The sequence below is a fragment of the Corythoichthys intestinalis genome, chromosome 14 (genome assembly GCF_030265065.1).
Source record: "Corythoichthys intestinalis isolate RoL2023-P3 chromosome 14, ASM3026506v1, whole genome shotgun sequence".
In the NCBI taxonomy this organism is placed as follows: Eukaryota; Metazoa; Chordata; class Actinopteri; order Syngnathiformes; family Syngnathidae; genus Corythoichthys; species Corythoichthys intestinalis.
In genome coordinates, this window is record NC_080408.1 from 53,036,943 (window position 1) to 53,061,276 (window position 24,334).

At 39.6% G+C, this 24,334-nt stretch overlaps 2 protein-coding genes across 7 annotated transcripts in view; one reads left to right on the forward strand and one right to left on the reverse strand.

Annotated features, from left to right (window-relative positions):
* LOC130929732 (dynamin-3-like) overlaps positions 1-24,334 on the forward strand; it is a 161,687-nt gene that overhangs the window by 12,089 nt on the left and 125,264 nt on the right. The window lies entirely within an intron of this gene.
* Positions 7,797-24,206, reverse strand: LOC130929733 (uncharacterized). Of its 6 annotated transcripts, none has more exons than XM_057857160.1 (5): positions 24,083-24,206; positions 15,059-24,003; positions 12,336-12,444; positions 12,145-12,258; positions 7,797-8,959 (listed from the first exon to the last, which is right to left on the reverse strand). In XM_057857160.1, exon 2 carries the CDS (start codon positions 23,583-23,585, stop codon positions 21,780-21,782), a length of 1,806 nt encoding a protein of 601 aa, XP_057713143.1. In that variant the 5' UTR covers positions 23,586-24,003; positions 24,083-24,206; the 3' UTR covers positions 7,797-8,959; positions 12,145-12,258; positions 12,336-12,444; positions 15,059-21,779. The 6 variants fall into 6 exon arrangements, with proteins under 6 accessions (XP_057713143.1, XP_057713142.1, XP_057713140.1 ...); XM_057857159.1 differs by having other exon boundaries at positions 7,798-8,959; positions 12,085-12,258; XM_057857157.1 differs by having other exon boundaries at positions 7,814-12,258.

Below are 24,334 nucleotides of genomic sequence, written 5' to 3' on the forward strand. Positions count from 1 at the left end.
CAGTGGGGCAGGCGCTGGGGCCAGGCTGATCCCGGATGGCTTCTTTAACCTGCTCCTCAATGTCCCAGGTAAGCGTGGAAACTAGGCAGGATTCCGGGTTAACAGGACTGACAGATTCAGGGTTGGTGGGTATGATCGCCTCCCTCAGGCAGGTCTGGTGGCATCTACTGCCCCATTCTCGTACCACTCCAGTTTCCCAATCTATGTTAGGGTTGTGCTGGCGCAGCCACGGATACCCAAGGATGGGAGACTGACCTGGTGAGGGGAGCAGATGGAACTGAATGGACTCGTGGTGGTTTCCGGACAGAAGCATGGTCACCGTGGCTGAGATGTGGGTCACTGTGCCGAGTAGATGTCCATCCAGAGCTCGTGCAGGAACGGATGGGGAAAGTTGGTGACGCCGAATACCGAGCTGCTGGGCCAGATCCACATCCATGATGCTGGCCTCCGCTCCAGAGTCGATGAGAGCGGTCAAGTGATGGGTGGTGTCGGTCAGCAGGAGGCGAATTTGGAGAAGGGGTTTACGAATGGGGGGAGACAGAAGACACGTTGAGCTCACCCGAATCTCCCCGACGTCTGGTGAGCTCTGGCTTTTGCTGGGCAGGTTGCGATTAACAACGGGGAAAGGCTGGGAGGCAGAGGGTCCGTTCCGACGTCCCCTCTCTCGCCGTCGGGTCTGAATCCGACGGTCAATGCGGGTTACAAGGGCAATGGCTTCATCAAGGGTGCTGGGTAGATCATAGGAGACGAGCTCATCTTTGATGTAGTCTGCCAGGCTGTGATAGAACGCGTCGATCACGGCTTTCATGTTCCAGTCGCTGCGTCTCACCAGAGTTCGGAATTCAATCGAATACTCCGACACTGACTGATTGCCTTGACGTATGGTCAAAAGGGCGCGGGATGTCTCGGAGTTAGAAAAGCCCGGGTCGAACACTTTAATCATTTCATCGGCAAAGTCATTGAAGTTATTACAAGCTGGTGTTTGCCTCTCAAATTCTGCTGTTCCCCAAAGCCGACCCCGACCAGTCCAGTGGGTGATGGCGTATCCCACTTTGGCCCCTTCGGTTGAAAAGGTCCGGGGTTGCAGGGAAAATTGGACTTTTCAACTTGTCAGAAAGGCTCGTACCTGAGTTGGATCGCCGTTAAAGCGTTCGGGGTTTCCAATCTTGGGCTCGGGAGCGTCAATAGCCAAGGCTGGATTTACCGGAACTGGGGCTTCTGGAACCAGACCATTGGATTGTGGTGACGATGGAGTTGCAAGTTTGGTGAGAGTTTGGATCACCTGATTCAGTTGATCTTGCTGTCGCTGGAGTTGTTGCTGGTGTTTGTTGCCGATCTGGATTAACGATGCGATGTCACCAGACATCCGGGAGACCTCCTCTTCCGTTTGGTGAAGACGGTCCAGGTCAGAGGGTTGATACGCTGGTTCCATTTTGGTCAGGTCGTACTGTCATGAAGGGGACTGAGGACCCAGTTGCGTATCGCAGACACAAGATTTTATTGATGCTGACAGGCAAGGGAAAACTATCAGGTCAAGCGGCAATGGTGAGTTGACATGCAAGCATATGTTGAATCGCTGACGACCTGACACTGGATGTTGTCTGCTCGAGGCTTATATAATGTTCTCAGTTATTCTTTATGACATAATAAAGGGCTTTGTGATGCATGAGTGTGAAGCAATATGATGAAACATTACTAGCTGAAACAGTACACATGCAAGATGATGAAACATTAATGGCTGAAACATTAATATGTGACAGTTGCCACTAAAAGAAAGCTTACAGAAATATGTCCAATCCACCAGCATAAACGTCTCACAACTACTAATTCTCCCACTTTTAGAAGGAATAACATTAGGTGCCCCCAAGCGGCCGGTGGCATTCTCTTCACACTTAATGTCCATAAACGGCGTCATTGTAATCTCTTTGAGGCAATGCGCGAGCGGGTCATTCAGTGCATGTGTTAATTGGGTCAAATATTTTAACGTGATTAATTTAAAAAATTGACGCCCGTTACCGCGATAATTTTGACAGCCCGAATAAAAATATAAATCTTACAATATTTACAAAACAGACAAGCCTGAAGCTTCCCGTAAAAGCCTGCTTTCAAGCTGCTCGGAGTGCTTCCAGGATCCTACCATCAGTCAGCGGAGGCTTCTTTCATTGTTTGTTAATCGGCCAATGTCGGAAAAAAATTCAAATATTGGGACCTCTTAAAAAAAAAAAAAAAAAAACGCAATGTATGAATTGGAGAAAAATGCCTATTAAGCCTGAACGATATATCGTTTAAACATCGCCATCGCGATGTGCGTGTGCGCAATAGTCCCATCGCAAGCACGTGCGATAGTTTTTCTTTTTTTTTATCCACATACGCCTCACTTTCTGGTCTGCGCACAGCCTCCTACCCTCCCTCTCCCAGCCTTTTGATCCTCTCAGTCACTGCGGCACAACAATGGCTTTGATCTGGCCATAGAAGCAGACTTCACACGGGCATCTGTCAATCATCGTTTAACTTGTTAAACAGTTGCAAGGAAGCCGCGCTGGAATGAATGTGTATACTGTGGGGACGTTGGAGACATTTAAATGCCAGAAGTGATCATGAGGAGTTTGAAATGTCTACATGTCACTTCAACGGTCACAGCTAAAGTAGATAAACAGAAGCATTTAATAAAGCCAAGCATTTATCTGCTACAGTACTTTATTCTTGTTCAAAAATGATTTGGTTGGACAGTTATGTTTAAAACTTATCATAATTATGAAATTTGAAGTGCTTAAAAACCATTTATTTATATACATTTTTAAATCACTTTGGGGGGGGGTTGGGGGGGTGAGAAAAAAACATGTCTTATACACGGTGACCCAAAAAAAAGTTTACACTGCCATAATACAACTTAAATGCCATGTTTATTCAGCTTACAATTAGAATTGAATCACAAATTATACATTATTGTAAAGAACATGTACAGTACCCTCTATTTTTCAATGTGTCCTCTAGGGCTGCAGCTATCGAATATTTTAGTAATCGAGTAATCGACTGAAAATTCTATCGATTAATCGAGTAATCAGATAAAACACATATATTTTTAGGTGAAGAGCAATTATAAATATACATGAGAAAACAAGACATTTCATCTAATCTTGAACCATTTTCAGTCAATCAATGTCTTTATTTTCGATGTATATTGTAGCTAGAATTAAAAAAGACATTCACTGCTTTCACTCAAAAAACTTTTAGATCTTATTTTAAATATATATATATTAGGGCTGGGCGATATGGCCTTAAGTACGTATCACGATAAATTGAGCAGATTTACCTCGATAACGATAAATGACGATAAATTCGCCCATGCAAACTGTTATATAATTTGAAAATTTGAATCAATGCATGGAATACAAATTAAGTTTCTCATTAAATTTATTTACCAGCTTTCAATTTAACAATTGCACATGCAGTCTAAACATTAAGTATTAAAAAAAAATCTTGTAAACAATAAGAATTCTTGTGTGAACATTTATAACAGCTTGTATGACTTGAAAAATATCATCACTTGAATTTCATTAAATTCATTCCGCATTGTTATACACTAGATAGTGGCATACGTTTAGATATTTAGAATAGATACAAATACGACACATCCACCCGCCCCCCAGAAATTATACTTAATTAAAAAATAAAATGTTTCACAAACCTTTCCTTTCTTTTATTCGGCTCAATTATTTACATCTTATGATTTTGGAAATCTTTACAGTATGCAATAAGTAATATTCCTGTTCCCAAGCACTGTGCTTACTGTACTGTAATTTTTACAAAAAATAAACAATACATAGTTACTCCCCGTCATCTAGGACGAGCCACTTACAAGACTAGCACTGTCGTGTATTACAAATACTGCTTTGCTTTTTAAAAAAAACGTGCACTGTTTATCCAGTAGATGGGGCTCTTGCAGTGTGTCAAACAGTGATTCAATTTAGGGCAATTGTCTTAAAAGTGGTTCATTGTTTCAGAAAGCCTCGGTTTTTCCATCCCTATCTGGAACCCATCAAAAGTTTACTTAATGTCGGGTGAAAGCCAACTTAAGCCCGACTTCATCCCGTTTACTTGTAGCGTTAGCCACTAGCGTTAGCTGCTAGCGTTAGCCTACCGGGCTTCTGTTTGATTGGCTTCCTGAAAACCATGTGACTCCAAACGTAAGCACACTGTCTGCTTTCTTAAAGGGGAATGAACATAGCCGAACAACACAGAGTCAAAGCGGGATGAAAAGACTATATTTTCTTCTTTTATTAAATTACCAAATTTACCGACATGGTCAAAATTACGTCGGTCATCGTGAAGAATTTCGGTAACGGTAAATTTTCGGTTTACCGCCCTGCTCTAATATATATATATATAACCTAAAAATGCCGTTACGCTTGATAAAACACATCACTTAAAAGTTAGGATTTTTTCCCCACATGTTTCAATTGAATTTCTCTTTGTGTCAAGCCATTTTTAAGTTCTAGTTAAGTTTTAAGTTAGTCTAAACTGTAAGTCCTGATAGGATTTTGAGTTTTTGCAGTGTTCAAAATAAATGTATGATACAGGCTGTACTGGAGCACATTAGGGACCAGTGCTACTTGGTGTTTTATCCAGCAATGACTACTGAGCTAAAATTGATAGTTAGCATGATTAAAGTTTTTATTTTACACCCTCATCACTCCACAATGCTATTTTATGTTAAAGCCTGTATGTAAGACACGTTAGCCACGCAACGACAGTGGTCATAATTAATTGAAACCTAGTCCTCCGCAGGGCTAACTTTACGTGAGCTAGTAGCGACAGTAACGTTAATCTTATTTATTAGCGCTTAGCGCTCTTTATTAGCGCTTAGCGCTGTACTGCTTTAAGATGGTGGCTGTTTAATAACGCTGCCCAGACGCGGCCGAGTGTCATTGCACATCTAGTTCAACATACATGTGATCTTTATGAGACGCATCAGACGCTAGCTGTTACCAACGTAGCATCGTGCAGGCTAGTATTTGGCAACGTCGGCGTCGTTTGTGACGGCTGTCAGCTGCAGTAAGTTTTTTTTTTTCTTCCCTTCTTCCTCTCCGCACGTGACAGCGCGTTGTCCCGCATTAAAAGTAGTCCGAGCAAAACGTGATGCTTAGAGCTGTCAAAATAAACGATTACTCGAGGTGAATAAAATTACTCGGATCAGTTTTTAAACTCGAGTTACTCGAGTTGCTCGAGTACTCGTTTCAGCTCTAGTGTCCTCCCTTAAGTGTCACAACAGCCTCCAGGCGCCTGCGGAACGCTTCTTTATGTAGGATGCTGTCATCTTTTCCCAAGATCTAACAATGGACCTCTCCAAGGCTGCCACAGAAGTTTGTGGCTTCTTACAGGCACTGTCCTCCACAGTTGCCCATATGCTATAATCCAGGGGATTGAGATCTGGACTCTGGGGTGGTCACATATCACCTTGTCAATCAACTTTTTGGTCCGCACAGATCGGCACTTCCAGACCCAGGTTTTCGTGAGGCTGTTCCAATATCTTTCAGCTTCTTTTTAACTTTGTAGACTGCACATCTGGATATTCTCAGATTTGCTGCAATCTCAGTAGGTGTCAGACCGGCACGCAGCAATTCAGGTACAGCTAAAGTTTTCTTCATTTTCAGCAGAAGCACAGGAATTGTAGAGACGAGAGATTACCAGCTGCATTGAGTGACCTTAATGAATCACCCAAGCATGACAACCTATTTAGATATGTTTCAATGGCTTTTAAACAAGCAGTCAACTGAGTGTAAACTTTTTTTTGGGTCAACCTGTATGTATCTCTTTCCAATGCTAAATCTGAATAAATACATTGGGCACAAAAAACACACACACAAAAAAAATTTTTAAATGGGGGGGTGGGCTACTTCGCGGTTTTTCACTTATCGCGGCGGGTTCTGGTCCCCATTAACCGCGAAAAACAAGGGATGACTGTACACTGTGGTGATCTAAAGTCTTTCCAAACAGCTATTTAAGTAATCTTTTGAAAATATCTTGAAAAATATATATATAATTTTTTTTTAATATCGCAATATATTATCGCTATATATCGCAAACCCAAAAAAAATCGCAGCAATAGTTTTTCCCAATATCGTTCAGGCCTAATGCCTATTAATACACAAATTATGACGGGTTTCACATGTTGGTATAGCCAACATATATTTACATAAAAAATTTGCCCTACACATTGGATTTTGTGATGACTAACTCGTTACCCGTTCTGTACTTTTTGTTCGACTAGGTAGTGTACAAGCAGGCATGAGCTAGTCGATTGCTGCACTTGTTTTTCCGTTGACCAATAGGTGAATAGTTCTACACATATAAGACCACCCCTTCATTTGAATAACATTTCCTTCAGCATGTTCACGCTGACAATGGAAAAAAAAAACAACATGAGCGCAAAGCGCTTTTATTTATTGATATTTAATTCCATTTATATATTTTTGTATTTCCACATTTATTTTTGTATTTGTTCTTAGTTTGAGAAGCATTTTTGTATGGGGGTCATTTGTGTCCCAAGTATAAATTAAGCTGTTTTTTCTCAAAAGTTGGATAAATACTAAGGGTGTAATGGTACATGCATTTGTATTGAACCGTTTCGGTACGTGGCGCTCGGTTCAGAACGGTGGCGTACCGAACGAGTTTCTGACGTAATGTAACCCTTACTTTTCGAGGCTGTGAGTAAATGGGTTACAGTTTCTTTGTGTAGATTATATATATTTACTCCGTCTTCTCTACTATAATGAGGACCAACACGGTAGGACAGTATGACCCAGAAACGTCAACGGCGCGACAACGTGGCCGCCACGAGAACGCAGTGAAACGCGGGCGTTAAAGTCAATCAGCCAATGTGCACCAGTCGCAGTGCGGCCGCGTGTTAGACGTGTCCCAGAAGCGGCTCAACACGACGCACGCTAAAAGTATGGCAGAGTTTATTATTTGACGCGAGACGCGACCCTCCTGCATCAATACTACTACCGGTAGCTTGGATCGGGCAGACTGGAAGTCACTCGTGTAAAAATACGGTGGATCCGGTTGATTTTCAAACTGATATGCAATCATAACCCACTTTTTGAGTCCATCGCATCTCGAGTGGTAGATCGGGGCACAGTTGACTTGTTTTTGTTGATTTACTGCAGTCTTCTCTGCTATAATAATGACCAACACGGCCCCGTGCAGAACACAAAACCCTCCTACCACAACAAAACAAGTAGGAACTAATATTCACATAGGAACTAAAGTTATACGACATAAAATATACAATAATAATGAATACTACATCACATTTGTAAAATATAAACACATAATAAAATAAATAATAGCCCATTTAAATAAAATTGAAATGAGCTAAAACACCTGTAATTAAATAATAAGAATTATACACAGATCCTGCTTACACAATTAATTAATTTCTGTGTGGCACTTAACCTTGAGAAAATCCACCAATAGAGCTTTTGAAAACCGTTCATAAGAAGAAAAAATGATTCATTGAGGCATTTCATTGTAAAATACATGTTAAAATCTTTGTCACTGGGATTACTTTTCTCTTTAGCACACGACCTTTTTCTTCTTTCTTTCAGAAAGAAAGCTGATCAATACGCGGGGTCTGAAAGGCAAATTGTTGTTGGATTAGCTTTAAATACCTGCTACTTTTTGAGCAGAATTCTAGCTTTGTATAGGCTAATGTTCCTATTATTGAAAGCACAAAGGTGTGTAATAAACAACTAGCACATATACTGTATATGTTGCATTTTGTTTAATTACTGCACCGAAAATGAACCGAACCGTGACCTCAAAACCGAGGTACGCACCAAACCGAGATTTTTGTGTACCATTACACCCCTAATAAATACTCATTCAACTATTTTTTTGTGTGTGTATTATCAATTGCCGTCTATTATAAATTCAAGAGTACAGGTTACTAAATTCTATTTGTTAAATTTAATTGACTTTTGGTAAAAAGGTTATGGATTGTTTCCTCTGTGTTTCATTTAAATTTAGTCTATAAAATAACTAATATAAGTACAATAAAAAATCTGAAATATTATGATTTTATTGTCATAGATAAACCATCTTTAATCATGTGCTAATTACAAAAAAAAACATTCTGTGCATCCCCAGTGTCACTGAATGTATATTTTTCTTTGATGTATAAGTAATTTCCATATATCTTTAATCTTCAATCTTATTTCTGTAGTGAAAGTGTACTTTATTGGAGTGCAAAATAGTTATTTTACACAGCATTTGAAAATTAAAGTTTGTTCTATTGGCTAAAACTAAAAAGCAGCTCTTATTAAATTGCAAAATAAATAGAAGAAAACATCAATCTTTTGAATGTGTTTTTATTGTCCCAACGTTCTTTACAGTTTATGAGCAAAAATAGAAAATAAAAACCATCCGCTTTTGTAGGGATCGACTGAGATAGCAGTTAAAGTCAGGTAGTACTTGCCAGATTGGCAACTTTTTTTCCTCATAAAAATAAAACATTTTAAATGTTGGATGACACATAGTTAACTGTAACCATTACCAGTGAGCATAGCACATAAAACAAAAAGTGCAAATGGTTCCCAAACTGAAAAAACATCTCTTCAAATAGTGGAAAAATAAATACTCAGTTTCAATGACTTAAGCCTAAGGCTACAGCAAAATAAACATTGCCTGATTCAAAAATACAGTATTAAAGAAATACACTTTAAAAATGCTTGTAATACTGCTTTTGATAGTTCCCACTCAGTACATTCGCCATAACTTTCCTGATGATAATTTCTTCGTATGTTGTGGTTTGTCTTCTTTTTCCCGTTGATTGGTTTTGGCGCATTACCTATAACGCCTTTGGGATTGGAGGACTAACTCCAACATGGATTTTTCATTTCATATCTCAAGCGTCTGACTGCGTGCAGCGAACCGTGATGCCAGTATTGTGACCGTACTGGATGAATACAAACACAGTTACACTCTTAGTTCTTACCGAACAATAAACAGTCTAAAAGTTTTGACATTACAGTGGCAGCTAAGTCCCATCGAAAGACTGTATAAATGCGAAGCCTGATGTTTTGTTTTTCTGCAATGTATGCTACACTGCTGGCCAAAAGTATTGGCCCCCCTGCAATTCTGTCAGATAATGCTCAATTTCTCCCAGAAAATGATTGTAATTACAAATGCTTTGGTAGGACTATCTTCATTTATTTTGCTTGCAATGAAAAAACACAAAAGAGAGAAAAAAAAAAAATCATCATTTTACACAAAACTCCAAAAATGGGCCGGAAAGTATTGACACCCTTTAAAAAAATCATGTGATGCGCCTCTAATTTGTGTACTTAACAGCACCTGTTACTTACCTGTGGCACATAACAGGTGTTGGCAATAACCAAATCACACTTGCAGCCAGTTAAAATGGACTAAAGTTGGCTTAACCTCTGTCCTGTGTGTACCACATTGAGCATGGAGAAAAGAAAAAAGACCAAAGAACTGTCTGAGGACTTGAGAAGCAAAATTGTGAGGAAGAATGGGCAATCTCAAGGCTACATGTCCATCTCCAAAGACCTGAATGTTCCTGTGTCTACCGTGCGCAGTGTCATCAAGAAGTGTAAAGCCCATCGCACTGTGGCTAACCTCCCTAGATGTGGACGGAAAGGAAAAATTGACAAGATATTTCAACGAAAGATTGTGCGGACGGTGGATAAAGGACCTCGACTAACATCCAAACAAGTTCAAGCTGTCCCGCAGTCCAAGCGTACAACAGTGTCAACCCCGTACTATCCGTCGGCGTCTGAATGAAAAGGGACTCTATGGTAGGATACCCAGGAAGACCCCACTTCTGACCAAGACACATACAAAAGCCAGGCTGGAGTTTGCCAAAACATAACTGAGAAAGCCAAAAACGTTTTGGAAGAATGTTTTCTGGTCAGATGAGGGAAAAGTAGAGCTTTTTGGGGGAAAGGCATCAACATAAAGTTTACAGAGAGAAAAAAAAAAAGAGGCCTTCAAAGAAAAGAACACGTTCCCCACAGTCAAACATGGCGGAGGTTCCCTGATGTTTTGGGGTTGCTTTGCTACCTCTGGCACCGGACTGCTTGACCGTGTGCATGGCATTATGAAGTCTGAAGACTACCAACAAATTTTGCAGCATCATGTCTGGCCCAGTGTGAGCAAGCTGGGTCTACCTCAGAGGTCATGGTTCTTCCAGCAGGACAATGACCCAAAACACACTTAAAAAAAAGCACAAGAAAATGGTTTGAGAGACAGCACTGGACACTTCTAAAGTGGCCAGCAATGAGTCCAGACCTGAATCTCATAGAACACCCGTGGAGAGATCTGAAAACGGCACCTTTCAAATCTGAGACCTGGAGCAGTTGACCAAAGAAGAATGGTCTAAAATTCCAGTAGAGCATTGTAAGAAACTCATTGATGGGATACCGGAAGCGGTTGTTCGCAGTTATTTTGTCTAAAGGTTGTGCTGCCATGTATTAGGCCGAGGGTGCCAATTCTTTTGTCCAACCCATTTTTGGAGTTTTGTGTAAAATTGTATTATTTTTTTCATTCTCTTTTGTGTTTTTTTCATTGCAAGCAAAATAAATGAAGATATTACTACCAAAGCATTTGTAATTGCAATCATTTTCTGGGAGAAATTGAGAATTATATGACAGAATTGCAGGGGTGCCAATACTTTTGGCCAGCAGAGTATATTGGATTACTCAGGGAAAAACTGACTCATTAAAATTAGTAGGGCTCCAACGATACAAAAATTCACAATAATATAATTCGTATCACGATTCTTGACCCACGAGTCAATACACGAAACAATTTTTAATGCGAGAAATATTAATTTTCATTAATTTAATTTTCATTAATACCTAACAAAGTTTTTCCCCCCCTTACTTTAGTTTAGGCAAAAGCAACCCCACCCCTCTAAAGCGAAATAATAACTATTTTGGATGGATGGGCTGGGAATTATATTTATTTATTTTGCATATTAGTGTTCGATTTACAGGTGTTTTTTTCCATGTAATGTTAGTAATAATTCAATTTAAAGTATTTTTCAAATAAAAAAAAAATCGTTTTGTGTATCGAAGTCAAGAATTATGACATCAGTTTTATCGGGATTTTTTGTATCGTTACAGCCCTAAAAAATATATATGGCGGAAAACACTCAGGTGACTTGAAGTTCCGCTCTGAGACCCCCAATTTGACCAAATTTCAAAATTGTCCTTTTTGCATGTGTGATACATCACTGTAAAGCTTAAAATCTCTATTTTCTGGGAGAAGAAAATTTTTGAACAGGAGGGCATTTAAAAAAAAAAAAAATTAAACAGCAAAACCCTAACTGGAGGCGAGAGCAGAATTAAAGACGCCATGATTTTAACGAGACATTATCGCGTACCTACCTTGTTTCGCTCCAAAAACTCCATGCAGCATGTATCATCGAGTGTCAAGAAACTGATGTGAATGGCCACAGCCGGATTTTGGAGGGATTTTATGGTTGAAACATGGTAATATAACAAGGGTCGCAATGCAGAAATCGCAGACATCAAGGAGTGGTCGAGATGTTCTTTCTCATACATTTACTCTTTTAACGTTTTTTTTTTCCAAGATCTCTTTGTTTGGATCGATTATTTATCATCTAACATATTGGGGAAAATGCAACAGAAACAAAAAAAATACAATTAAGCGATAGTTATGAGGTAGATGTCCGTGACTTTATTACGGACGCCAATTTTTTCATTGTGACGAAACTTGTTGAAACAAAAGCGTTTGCGTGACATCTGTAAACGAAGGTTTCCAGGGTTAAAGGGACAAATTAAAAATAGTTTGGGGGCTTAATGAGCCACGAATCTGCTATGGCAGCATTTAGACAAATTGTTCTATCAAACACAACAGTTCTTTTGGCTTAAAATACAACAGTTTCTTTTAGAGAGGAGTGCAAGAGCAGAAACTTCTTTTTCAGTCTTGTGTTTTCCGCCATATACATGGGTTAAGGGATGTCACCTGCCTCACATTTCTCATATGCCTCATGAAGTAGTTTGAAGATTTTGAATTTTACAGAATTTCTCTCACGTGATGGTAATTGTCGGCGCATATCAGCAACAACGTAGCCAAATCGCACATCCTCGTCACCTTTGCAAGCTTCAAGTTCTTTCTCAACCATCTCCAGCTTCTGCCATATGATGTCGTCCGTTCTTTGATTCCTCATGGGTTTTGGCTCTGGAAGATCTGCAGACGTGCCTTGTTCTGAGCGTAAAAGACAGTATTATTCACATTTTGAAGATACATTTTGATTACTTTGTAGCAAAGTGGAAATTCTCTACCACTGGTAGATGCTGTGGAATTGCAGACTTGTTCCGATGGTGATGGTACAGCAGACAGTGAAAGTAGATAATTTAGAGTCTGTCCCTGTGATGCTTCCTCCGGAGCAAGCTTTTAGATAAGGCAAGGTAGTAGTTAATTTATGTACAATATCACATTCTGTACACCGATGTAACTAAGTGCCCTAAGCGAAAGCATCCCCCCCAAAATGACTATATATTTTAAATGGCGCTGTCAAGCGATTTCAATTTTTCATCGCATTTTTGCATAGTTAACTTTGTTTTGTAAAAAAAAAAAAAATTTTAAATCCTTGATTTCTGTCCCACTATTTTATCACAAGTGCTGCCAAGCCGTTAAAAGATTATTTGCATGCAGTCCACAGTTGACTCATGAATAATCTTTTTTTTTTTTTTAAATACAAAAACGCTGATACATTTGAAGTTTTAAATACACTTATTAGCACAGGCACGTTTTATGGGGATTTGTGCTGGTTAATCCACCTCAGAAAGCCACATTTTGGGTTAAAACACCAAAGTTACATTTTGCCTGAGCCCGTAGATTTCATCCCGATGCCCCAGTGTCCTCATGCCCGAAAACGGTTAGCATCGGGCGGCCATGAAAGGAGTGCGAACCGCCCAGAAGTTATCAAAATTGTCCACATTCTTTCATTCCACACGTTCATTCAGTTTATCTGCGCATTGCAGCTCAAAAAATGACAATAAATTTTACAAGTTACTTTAAAGGGCGTATGTCCGTCATTGTTTATAGTTCACGTGAAATGAGTGATTAAAGGTTCTGCCCTGTGCATGAAAGTCCCATTCAAAGTGCCTGTTTAATCTCCACTTCCTTTCGTCACTTTTTCATCCTTTAAAGTCTAGAATGCACTATTGACAGCTACAGAAATAAGATTCATTTATCAACAGCACTAGCCGCTAACACAGCAAGATCATGCGCAACCCCTCACTATACCTTTCAAGAACAACAAGAGGTTCAGAGTGCCGAGTCATGATCTGCCTCACGGCTACGATTCAGACCAGAAGTCATTTTGGAAAAGAAAATATTTTTTTTTTTACATGCAGCATATTGAAATGTACCTGATATGTTACAAAACGTTTTGCACCATCCCCAAAATTATATTTTCTCCCCAAAGCAATTTGGCGCTTCTCCAATAGATGGTGCCCTAGGCAACCGCCTGGTTCACCTATGCAGAAGGCCGGAGTTCTGTCCATTTGGGCTTCTTTATTAAAGTAAGCTCCCCGTTGTTAAAAGTGACGTAACTTAACAGCGGAGAGACGATCTATGAAAGAGGGTCGTCAAACAATCTTGTTTTTTGGCACGCTTGTTTAGATACGCCCACAGTCGAAACACTAATATTTATACTATACCAAATTATGGTGAGAGTTTAACAGGCTTATAACATCCTGTATAAAACGTTTTGTAAATAATATTGCATGACCATATGTATAGTGTATTTCAACAGACTCACAGGCCTCACAACCCACAAAAAAAAAAAAAAAAAAAAAAAAAAAAAAAAAAAAAATCTGTGGCAGTGAGAATGTATTGCCTGTCGCGATAACAAATTTTAGTGTGCGATAATTTATTGCGATATGCGATATTGCGCCCCCCCAATTTTAATTAAAAAAAAAAAAAACAATTTACAATAACAGTGAGAATACAGTATACATTAATAGATCAAGTACACCCATTTAAATGCAATAAATGTTTACCCGTAAATTCAAAAATACTTTTTAAGTAATCACAATTAAAAATAATAAATATAATAATAAAATAATCAAAATCCAGCACCCACTTGGCCCTTTCTGGAATCTGTTTGACACCTGTGGCCTTAACACTCTGGAACCGAAGGTGTAAATATCGATTTGTGGGACAAAGAGTTGAAGAGGAGCGGAGAGGTCGTGGAGGAGAAATTAAACTGTATTTTCACTAAAGTTGGACCAATACTCATTCAACTTACGGTATTTTTTTCTGTATTATCAATTACTGTCTATTAGAAATTTAAGTGTATAGGCTCAAGTTTTTTTGTTTTTTTTTTTTATTTAATGCATCTCTGCTACAAGGTTGTTATTGAATTTCGCTATGTCCCAGTGTGTCTCATTCAAATTCAGTCTTTAAAATAACTAATAAAGGTAGAAAAAAAAAAAAAAAAAAAATTATGATTTTATTGTCCTGGATAAACTATCTTTAATCATGTGTAGTTTTCAAATTAAAATATACTATTTAAAAAAAAAAAAAAAAAAAGGTCTTCTGTTTCACTGTCCACTCTGCTGTGTTAGTCATCATAACATGTCCACTCTGTTAAAACTATGTATGTATAAAGTATATATATCAAAGAAATTGAATCATTTAAAAAAAAAAGTTTTATTTGTAAAATGATAGTTTTTCCTCATCAAGAATCCAAAGTCATGTTAGCTATTATGCCAGCAAAGCTAGGCTTAGGATTGGAGCTGAAACGAATTCTTTTTAAACTCGAGTTTAAAACTGGTCCGAGTAATTTTATTCACCTCGAGGAATTGTTTAATTTTGCCAGCTCTAAGTATACCGGCTTGTTCACGAATGGAGACTCGAGAGTTCGTGTTTAACTGATGTTTACTGTAGTCTTTCTTTCACTACAGGTCCACCGTAGAACTGGTGATACAATGAAGTGGTGTACAATTGAATAAATGAACATATACAAAATATAAAACACAAATGAAAATATACATACCACTTTGGCCTGCTCATGAACAAACAGGGAACTTCACTTGACTTATTTGGCTTTTATATGCTTACTATCAGCAACTCCAAAGAGCTAGTGCTGCTTATGCTACAGCTTGCTGCATCGGACTTTCACTTCCTTCTTGGAGAACAGGACGCGACCTGATTGGTTGTGCGTTCACTGCAATTAAACTTGGAAATTTAACAATTTTAGTTTAACCTTTCAACTAATTATTATTAACAATATACTTCCAAGAAATGTAAAATGACAATAAACAATAAAAATAATGCACACAAAAAATATTAAGTTGCACGTCTTGTAAAAGTTAATTTAACTTTAGCGATTCAACAGCTCCGCTTGCTGGCGAAACAAAGAATTGCGGGACAACTTGACAGCTGTTACACTCCCACCATCACACTATTACTACAGTATGTGTGATCCTTAACATTCAATTAAACAATATACAATGATGAACTATTTACAAAGTCAAACATTTATTAGTCCTTAACCAGCTTCTAGCAAAAGTACCGTTTTGTGTATCGGTCTTTCTAAAACAGTCTTAGAGTCACCAATCAGAAGCTTGACCTTTCTGACTCTGCCATCAGCTCCGGTTGTGACTTCTACAACCTTGGCGAGCTTCCACTGGTTCCTCGGAAGACAGTCTTCCTGTAGAAGAACGATGTCGTCGATCTTCATGTTTCTTCTGTTCTTACTCCATTTACGTCTCTGTTGCAGGTTTAACAGATATTCCTTTCGCCATCTGGTCCAAAATACATTCGCCAAATACTGCACTCTTTTCCATCTTTTTTGCAGGTAGAGGTCTTCTTTGACGAATTCTCCAGGTGGTGGTGTGATCACTGTTGATTTCATAGTCAAAATATGATTCGGTGTGAGCGGCTCTGGTCCTACAGGATCATTAAGGCACTCAACAGTTAGTGGACGACTGTTCACTATTGCCATAGTTTCATACATGAAGGTTCTCAATGATGAAGTGTCCAATCTTGAAGCTGACTCGTCGAGAATGGCTCTTAGAACTAGGCCTGTCGCGATAACAAATTTTAGTGTGCGATAATTATTCTCATAAATTATTGCGATATGCGATATTATTGCGCCCCCCCCCCCCAATTTTTTAAACCAATTTACAATAACACAGTGCGAATACAGTATATATTAATAGATGAAGTACACCCATTTAAACGCGATATTTACTCTTAAATTCAAATCTACTAAGAAATCACAACTAAAAACAATAGAGTAGACCATACCTCTTAAGTAAAAAACAACAATATTTATACCGCACAGAAACACAGAATAAATAAAATGTGTTTAAAAAAAAAAAAATACACTTAACAACTTCAGCATTTAGAAAAATTTTTCCCGTCATAGCTTCTGCAATGGTGTTCCATAGGGATGCAATGATACAGTTAAGTCATGGTTCGGTACGAATTTTGATACGAGGGACATGATTTTCGATCCGATTCAATACATTTAATGCTCTGTAAAAAAACAAAAAACAATTGTATTTTTTGTTTGTTTTTTTTGCTAACGAGCAAAAATTAAATTGCCATCATATAAACATGCATTTTAGTGCATAATATTTATGTGCTTACTTCTTACTGATATGAAAAAAAATTGCATAAAAGTGCTGAGAACAATCTTTACTGTTTGTAAAGTGAGGCAGGGCACACCGTTGATTGCTACAGCTCTCTTAGTAGCTAGGTTTACTACATGAGCAAGACATCCTATTTATGGTCCGAATCCATTTGTGTCACGTACTGAATTAACAATACTTGCAACATTATCTATAGGCACTGGTATGGATTGATTTGGCCTTCTTAATCTCATGTGACAAATGACAGTTTAGAATTCATCGATGTAGTATATGGACTACATGTCCCATAATCACTCTGGGCTCACGTAGCCAATGGCATGGGAAGTAGCACATCTAGTTTGCCATTTCATGATATCTAGTGTGTGCGCGCATTAAAAAAGTTAGCAAGCGCCGCGAAAGTCACGTCTGCTCATTACTACACAACACCAGCATATGAGGGCTTTCATATACAGGACGAGTTTGAAGCACAGCGCTCTTACCGGTAATTTCATTCAGCTGTTCTTTGTCAAAGTGAGGTTATTCGTAGCAGCCAAGTCGGTAACAATGTTTTGGCGGACTTAATTGTAAATATCCAGCGTTGTGCCGAAAAATAGCCGCCCCGCGTGAAATGTCACTCCTGACGGGAGCGCCCGCACGTCAACAACACCGGTGTTCTGCCAAAATATTCTACATCGGCGAAACGTCCTACATTAGTCGAATTTGAGACCTAAAGTACTACCGTGCGCTCTAAACTTGTTTTGTTTAGATGCATACAGGAATAAGGTACTAAAAAAATGCCTGCAGAAAATACTTAAATGTAGTTATATCAAACAAGGACGGTTTAAACACGCTACGTGACTAATGTGGTCAACTGCTTCAAAGCTAACACAAAAAAACACAATGGTTAAAAGTATGAGAGGGTAATACATGCAAAAAGTATCTTTGAGGCTGTGAAAAGGTTCTAAATAACTAAATAAAAACAAAAATAGTGAGTAATCGCCGCCTCTAACAGATGTGCGCATGCGTGTGAATGCATGCGCAAGCGCCCTGAGCATTGTGTAGAACGTTTCGCCGCGTAGTAAGGAATGGCCGAACACCGGCGCGCCATAGATGGTCCACAGTCACTCCGGAGCACTGACGCGGCCGGTATACGTTGAACAATAGGATATAATGGGAACAATTGGCTCTGGCGCTAGTTTTTGGCGGACCTGGAACGAAGATGCATTTTGCGCAGTTGGTAACGAACTATTAACAGCACGTCTGCCGCACGCGCACACACACGTGCACGCGAGGCGATAAATCGCAGCGGAAAAGTTATCGCCTCCATTTTTATATATCGCGCGATAAATGGAATTATTGCATATTGCGACAGGCTTACTTAGAACATTCCTTATTGTCCGAATTTGTCTTTCCCAAACTCCTCCCATGTGACCTGAAGCAGGTGGGTTGAAGACGAAACTTATCCCGAGACCTTTGACCTTCTCTTGAGTTGCTTGTGTTAGGAGCTCATTCCGTGCACCAATGAAATTAGTGCCTTGATCGCAATGCAGTTGACTGACGTTGCCATGTATTGCAATGAAACAACGCAGTGCATTGAGAAAACAGTCTGTGCTGAGGTCATCCAAAACTTCGATATGAATAGCTCTCTAGCACATACATGTAAATATAAGTCCATACCTCTTGACTTCCTTTCTCCCTTCCTTAACACAGAAAGGTCCAAAACAATCCATACCGCTGCATGCGAATGGAGGGGTAGCTTCTAGTCTTTCAGATGGCAGGTCGCCCATCTTTTGTTCTTGGTTGTATTTCCTGTATCTTCGACATTTGACACATTTGTATATGAATGATGAAACTTCAGTACTGCAGCCAATTATCCAGATGCCATTAGCACGAATTTCATTGACTGTCATTCCTCGACCTTGGTGGTGTATCTTCTCATGAAAATGTTTGATGAGCAAACGTGAGACGTGATGATCTCTTGGCATGATAGCTGGATGTTTAATGTTGGGATGGAGCGATGCCTTTGTCAGTCTGCCTCCCACCCTAAGGATATCATGCACGTCGAGGAATGGACTTAACTGGTACAACTTTGATTGAAATGACTTGAGTTCTTTTTTGTCTTTGAGTGATTTGATTTCTTTGCTGAATGTCTCCTTTTGAACTGTGCGTAATATGAACTCTTCAGCTTCTTTTCTTTCTTCCAATGTAGTACTTTCATTTGACATCACTTTTGAATTCTTTGCAGACTTAACATATCTTCTTAATCTTGCGATTGCTTTCACAGCTCTTGTCCAATCTGAGAACTTTTGCAGCCGTTCAGTGACATATTTCTCCTCCTTTGCTTGTACTGTGAAAACATGCGTGACCTTTAGCTCTGGATCTTCAGTGTTAATCTCTTTCAGTTTAACGTCATCTTTGGGCAGTTCCTTTTGCCATAAGAAACATGGGCCAGTGAACCAGTTGGACTCGACTAATTCTCTGGTCATGATTCCTCGCGATGCGTGATCTGCGGGATTTAGTTCTGAGGAGACATATCGCCATTGACTAGGTTCTGTGCTTGATCTGATTTGTTGTATTCTGTTAGCAACGAATACATGAAAGCGTCTTGCGTCATTATTGATGTAACCAAGGACGACTTTAGAATCAGTCCAGTAGTATTCTTGAATGTCCGGTATTTCTAACTCTCTTTTCAGAAAGCTAGCTGTTCTTGTAGCTACCACTGCCGCTGAAAGCTCCAGTCTTGGAATCGTTGTCACTTTTGTAGGTGCGCCTCTTGCTTTCCCCATTACAAGGGTGCAGTGAACTTCTCCAGACTTCGTCACTGTTCTTAGATATGAGCACACGCCGTAACCGGATACACTGGCATCAGAAAAGCTGTGTAACTCATACTGTTGCACTTGGTTGAATGTTGACGGAACATAACAACGTGATATCTTGATTGTGGACAGGTTCTGGAGGTCTCTAAGCCAGGCTTCCCATTCAGGTTTGAGATCTTGTGGAAGCGGCTCGTCCCAATCCAGCTTTTCCTGACACATTTTTTGGAGGATTCTTTTGCCGACGAGAATGAATGGGGCCACAAATCCGAGTGGGTCGAATATTGAGGCCACTGTGGAGAGCACTCCTCTTCTGGTGAAGGGGTTGTTTTTTATGACAACTCTGAAGCAGAATATGTCCGATGTTACCCACCAGTGAACTCCTAAGGCTCTTTCCATCTTCGGCTCTCCCAGTGCTAAATCCAGTTCTGTTGCTCCTGCTGCACATTCTTCTTTTGGAATAATAGCAATCACCTTTTCGCTGTTGCTAATGAACTTGTGCAGGTGCAGCTTTGCTGTGTCACATAGTTCTCTGGCCTTCTTACAATCTGCAGAGCTTCTTCTTCCGAATTCACACTTAGCAAACCGTCATCAACGTAGAAGTTGCGTTGAATGAACTTAACAGTGGCTTGACTGAACTTACTTTTTCCTTGGTCAGCTAAATGTTTCAATCCAAAGTTTGCGCAACCAGGCGATGATGCTGCGCCAAACAAGTGGACTCTCATACGAAAAACTGCCGGTGGCTTTTCCATGTTACCGTCCACCCACCATAGGAATCTGAGGTAGTCCTGGTCTTGTGTGGCGACATCAAATTGATGAAACATGCGCTCTATGTCGCACATGATAGCCACCTGTCCTTTCCTGAAACGACACAGAACTCCAACGAGGGTGTTTGTGAGATCTGGCCCTGACAGGAGATGTTCATTCAGAGATGTATTCTGAAACTTCGCCGAGGCATCGAAGACAACACGTATCTTATTTGGCTTCTGTGGATGGTAGATGCCATGATGAGGTATGTACCATGCTGGTTGATTGTGTAGCTCAGCTTCTGGCACCTTTTCAGCATCACCCTTCTGTATGATGTCTTGCATGAATGCCACATAATCTTTGTAGTAGCGCTCATCTTTCCTGAGGCGCTGCTCTAGACACTTGAGCCGGTGTTCTGCACAAATTTTGTTATTTGGCAATTCAGGTTTTTCTTTCTTAAAGGGTAGTGGCATTTCAAAGTGACCATCTTGCTTTTGTTTGATGCCTTCTCTTACTTTAGTCAGAAATAGCATGTCCTCTTGTGACATCAACTCTTCTTCTATGCTTCTTTCAACAAAGTCCATTTCCAACACTTTAATTATTTCAGCAGGAGTGACTTCTTTGACTTTGTTTCTGTTCACAAAGTGCACTTCAGCTTTGAGGTTACAACTTGGTTCAATAGCTGGCATTACTCGTTTCACAATAACACGATGCCTCACTCCTATTTCATCTACATATGCACACTCGGTGTCACTGTAGCCAATAATACACCAACCAAGCAGGAATTTCAGTGCGAATGGCTGGTCTCTTTCACCACTAATGACTTCTAGTGGGAGTAAAGCTTGAGGACAATTATACCCAATCAGTAACCCTACTTCGCAGTCAAGCTTGGGTGCCATCTCACTTGCGAGATGTTTCAGATGGGACCAATTCTCTGCCGTCTTACTTGTAGGAATATGTGATCTGTTGGCAGGAATGTAGTTTCGAGTATAGGTTGTTGGCAACTTGATTCTTGTTTCGGAATTCATGCCCCTTACTTGTAGGTCTTTCATCTTGTGGCTTGACACGATCTTTGTTTTAGAAGTCATTGTGGAGATCTTAAGTTTGACCGGCTCAGACTTTGTGTTTAAGGTCTCAGCTGTGTCCTTCAAAATGAATGTGGTGTCGCTTTGAGTGTCAAGCAAAGCATACACAAGTCTTTCGTTTTTTGGTTCATCCACCGTTGAGACATAGACTGGAATAACTGAAGAAGTACAACCTTGTGACCTTTGTTGCACTACTCTGTTAGACGTAACTTGTGTGGATTCTTGTTCTTCTGACACTGTTTCCTGATTTGATGTTGATCTTACTTGATTGTTCTTTGGTCTTTGTTCTTTGTCTCTTTTCTCTCTGTCTTGATGAAGACACGTTGGATGAGGCTTTTGGCACTTGTCACAAACACTTCTTGAAGTACAGTGTTTGGAGTTATGACCGGACTTGAGACAGCCAAAACAGTTTTTCAGACTGTACAAACTTAACTCTTTCCTCCACTGACTTTTCGAGGATCTTTCGACATTTATGAATTGTGTGACCAGGTTTCTTACAAAAAAGACGTGATATTTGGTTTTTCATTGGAGCTTGTGCTGAGTGATTTAGCATTACGCATTTTGTTCCCTCTTGGCTTCTCTTTGAACGTGTACTTATCTAGTTCACTTGGCTTCATTGCCTGCAACGAAGTGATTGGATTGCATGCAATTCTTGCTTCTTTATTCAGAAATTTCACAAAATAACTGAAGTCAGGGAACATTTTATGTTCATCTTGGAATTCTGTCGCCTTTCTATTCCAGCGTGCACTTAGCCAATCAGGGAGCTTTGCTGCTATTCTCTGATTTTCTACACAGCCATTCAATACTTGTAGACTTTTAATACAAAGCATGGCTGATTCAACACTTGTTAGGAAATCTGCAAACTGGCGTAAATCTTTACTGTCTTTGGTGCCGATTTTATGCCACGACTGAATCTTATCTCGATATGACTTGCCAATCACAAAGGGATCTCCAAACCTGTCATTGAGAATTTCCCAGGCAGCAGAATAGGCTGCATCTGTTCCAACTAAAAAGTGTCCTTCGATGGCCATTTTAGCTGAACCTCCAACATACTTTCTTAGGAAGAAAAGTTTTTCTTGAGTTGGGATATTTTTACGATCAACTAATGTCTGAAAAGACAGTTTCCAATCATTAAACTGCAGCGGGTCACCTGTGAAGATAGCAGGCGCCGGGATTGGAATTCTGTTTGCCGTGATTGCTTCAGCCAATGTCTGTACGAGATCAATGGATGTTGCAGTTGTCATTGCTGGTTGCTGCACAGCTGCTTGTTGAGGTGCAAACTGCTGACTTGTGAGAGCAGCAACTTGAGATGGAACAAATGGTTTAGAATGGACATTGAGAACGCACGGTTGTGGAAGAGAACTATCATGTTTAACTTCAGATTTGGAAACAGGAGATTTTTCTTCAAACTCACTGTTTAGACTTTCAGCATACACCCTTAATCTGGCTTGAGCTGCATTGTGCTTTTGAATTTCTTTTAATAGTTCCACTTCTTTTCTCTTTTCCTCTAACTTGGTCTTTATTGTTGTGCTTTCTGTCAGAAATTGAGCTCTTCTCTTTGCATCCTCAACTTCAAGTTCTCTTATTTCTTCTTCACATTGATGCTGTGTTTTCATTATTTTAATGACTTCTTCAGAAGCTGCTACTTCAGCTGCAGCTTGTCTTTGTTGTAGTGAAACTACAGATGACTGTTGGGACATTCCTGACATGGACTTTGATTTATGAGTCAGTATAGAAGAAACGCTTGAAGAACTACCTTCAAAAACTGACTCTGAGTCAGGCCAGGCGATGCTATCTGGATCACCTTTTTCTTCCAGAAGACACTGAGCTTTTGCTCTGGCTGCTTCAGTGATAGGCCAGCACATATCACATTTTCTTCTTATTTCAAAATCAGGAATTTCATCCCTACTTCTGAATTTGTCATAGATTTCACATATCTCAGTCCTGATAGCGCTTATGGCACTCACAGCTTCAGGTAGCAAATCAGTGTCCTTGTATTTCAGCATTCTTTTAAAACTGTTAATTTGGTATTTCCACTTCTTATAAATTCGCTCAAAGTCCTTTACCAAATCATTGAACTTTGCTTCTTGTAAGGATTTTCCTTTTTCAGTGAGAGTGCGTGCACGCTGACTTCTACGTGGAACTTCTGGATGTGTGCTATCAGTGAACATTGATGACAGAAGTGTTTCTTCTCCAACTGCTTGAGCTTCTGAATGCTGTTCTTTATTTTCATCCTGCACAAATAATGCTGCACTGCTTTGTTCAGTGGGCTGGATAATATCTTTCTTGTCTTCTGCCATTTTGCCTTGTTTTCACTTTATACACATACAGTGACTTTTATCTTGTTGGCAAATGTGCAACTTTTTGCGTAAATGTCAATTTGGAAGTACTTGTCATACTTGCTATACACAAGTCTTAGTGCTTTCTTGATTAGCTTTTACTTATTAGCTTGCTTATTGACGACTTCAATGCATTTTCCAAGCGTGTGTAGCATGTCTTACTTGTAGCTTCTTCCGGCCGCCATGTTACCTTCTCTGGAATTCTTTCTCCAGAGCAGAAATGTTCTACTTTCCCTTCTCCGAAGCAGAGGTGTTCTACTTTCTCTCTCCGAAGCAGAAGTGTTCTACTATACCGGCTTGTTCACGAATGGAGACTCGAGAGTTCTTGTTTAACTGATGTTTACTGTAGTCTTTCTTTCACTACAGGTCCACCGTAGAACTGGTGATACAATGAAGTGGTGTACAATTGAATAAATGAACATATACAAAATATAAAACACAAATGAAAATATACATACCACTTTGGCCTTCTCATGAACAAACAGGGAACTTTACTTTACTTATTTGGCTTTTATATGCTTACTTTCAGCAACTCGAAAGAGCTAGTGCTGCTTATGCTACAGCTTGCTGCATCGGACTTTCACTTCCTTCTTGGAGAACAGGACGCGACCTGATTGGTTGTGCGTTCACTGCAATTAAACTTGGAAATTTAACAATTTTAGTTTAACCTTTCAACTAATTATTATTAACAATATACTTCCAAGAATTGT

Excerpts from the sequence above, each read along its gene's own strand:
- LOC130929733 (XM_057857160.1), bottom strand. The coding sequence starts at position 23,585 with ATGGCAGAAGACAAGAAAGATATTATCCAGCCCACTGAACAAAGCAGT.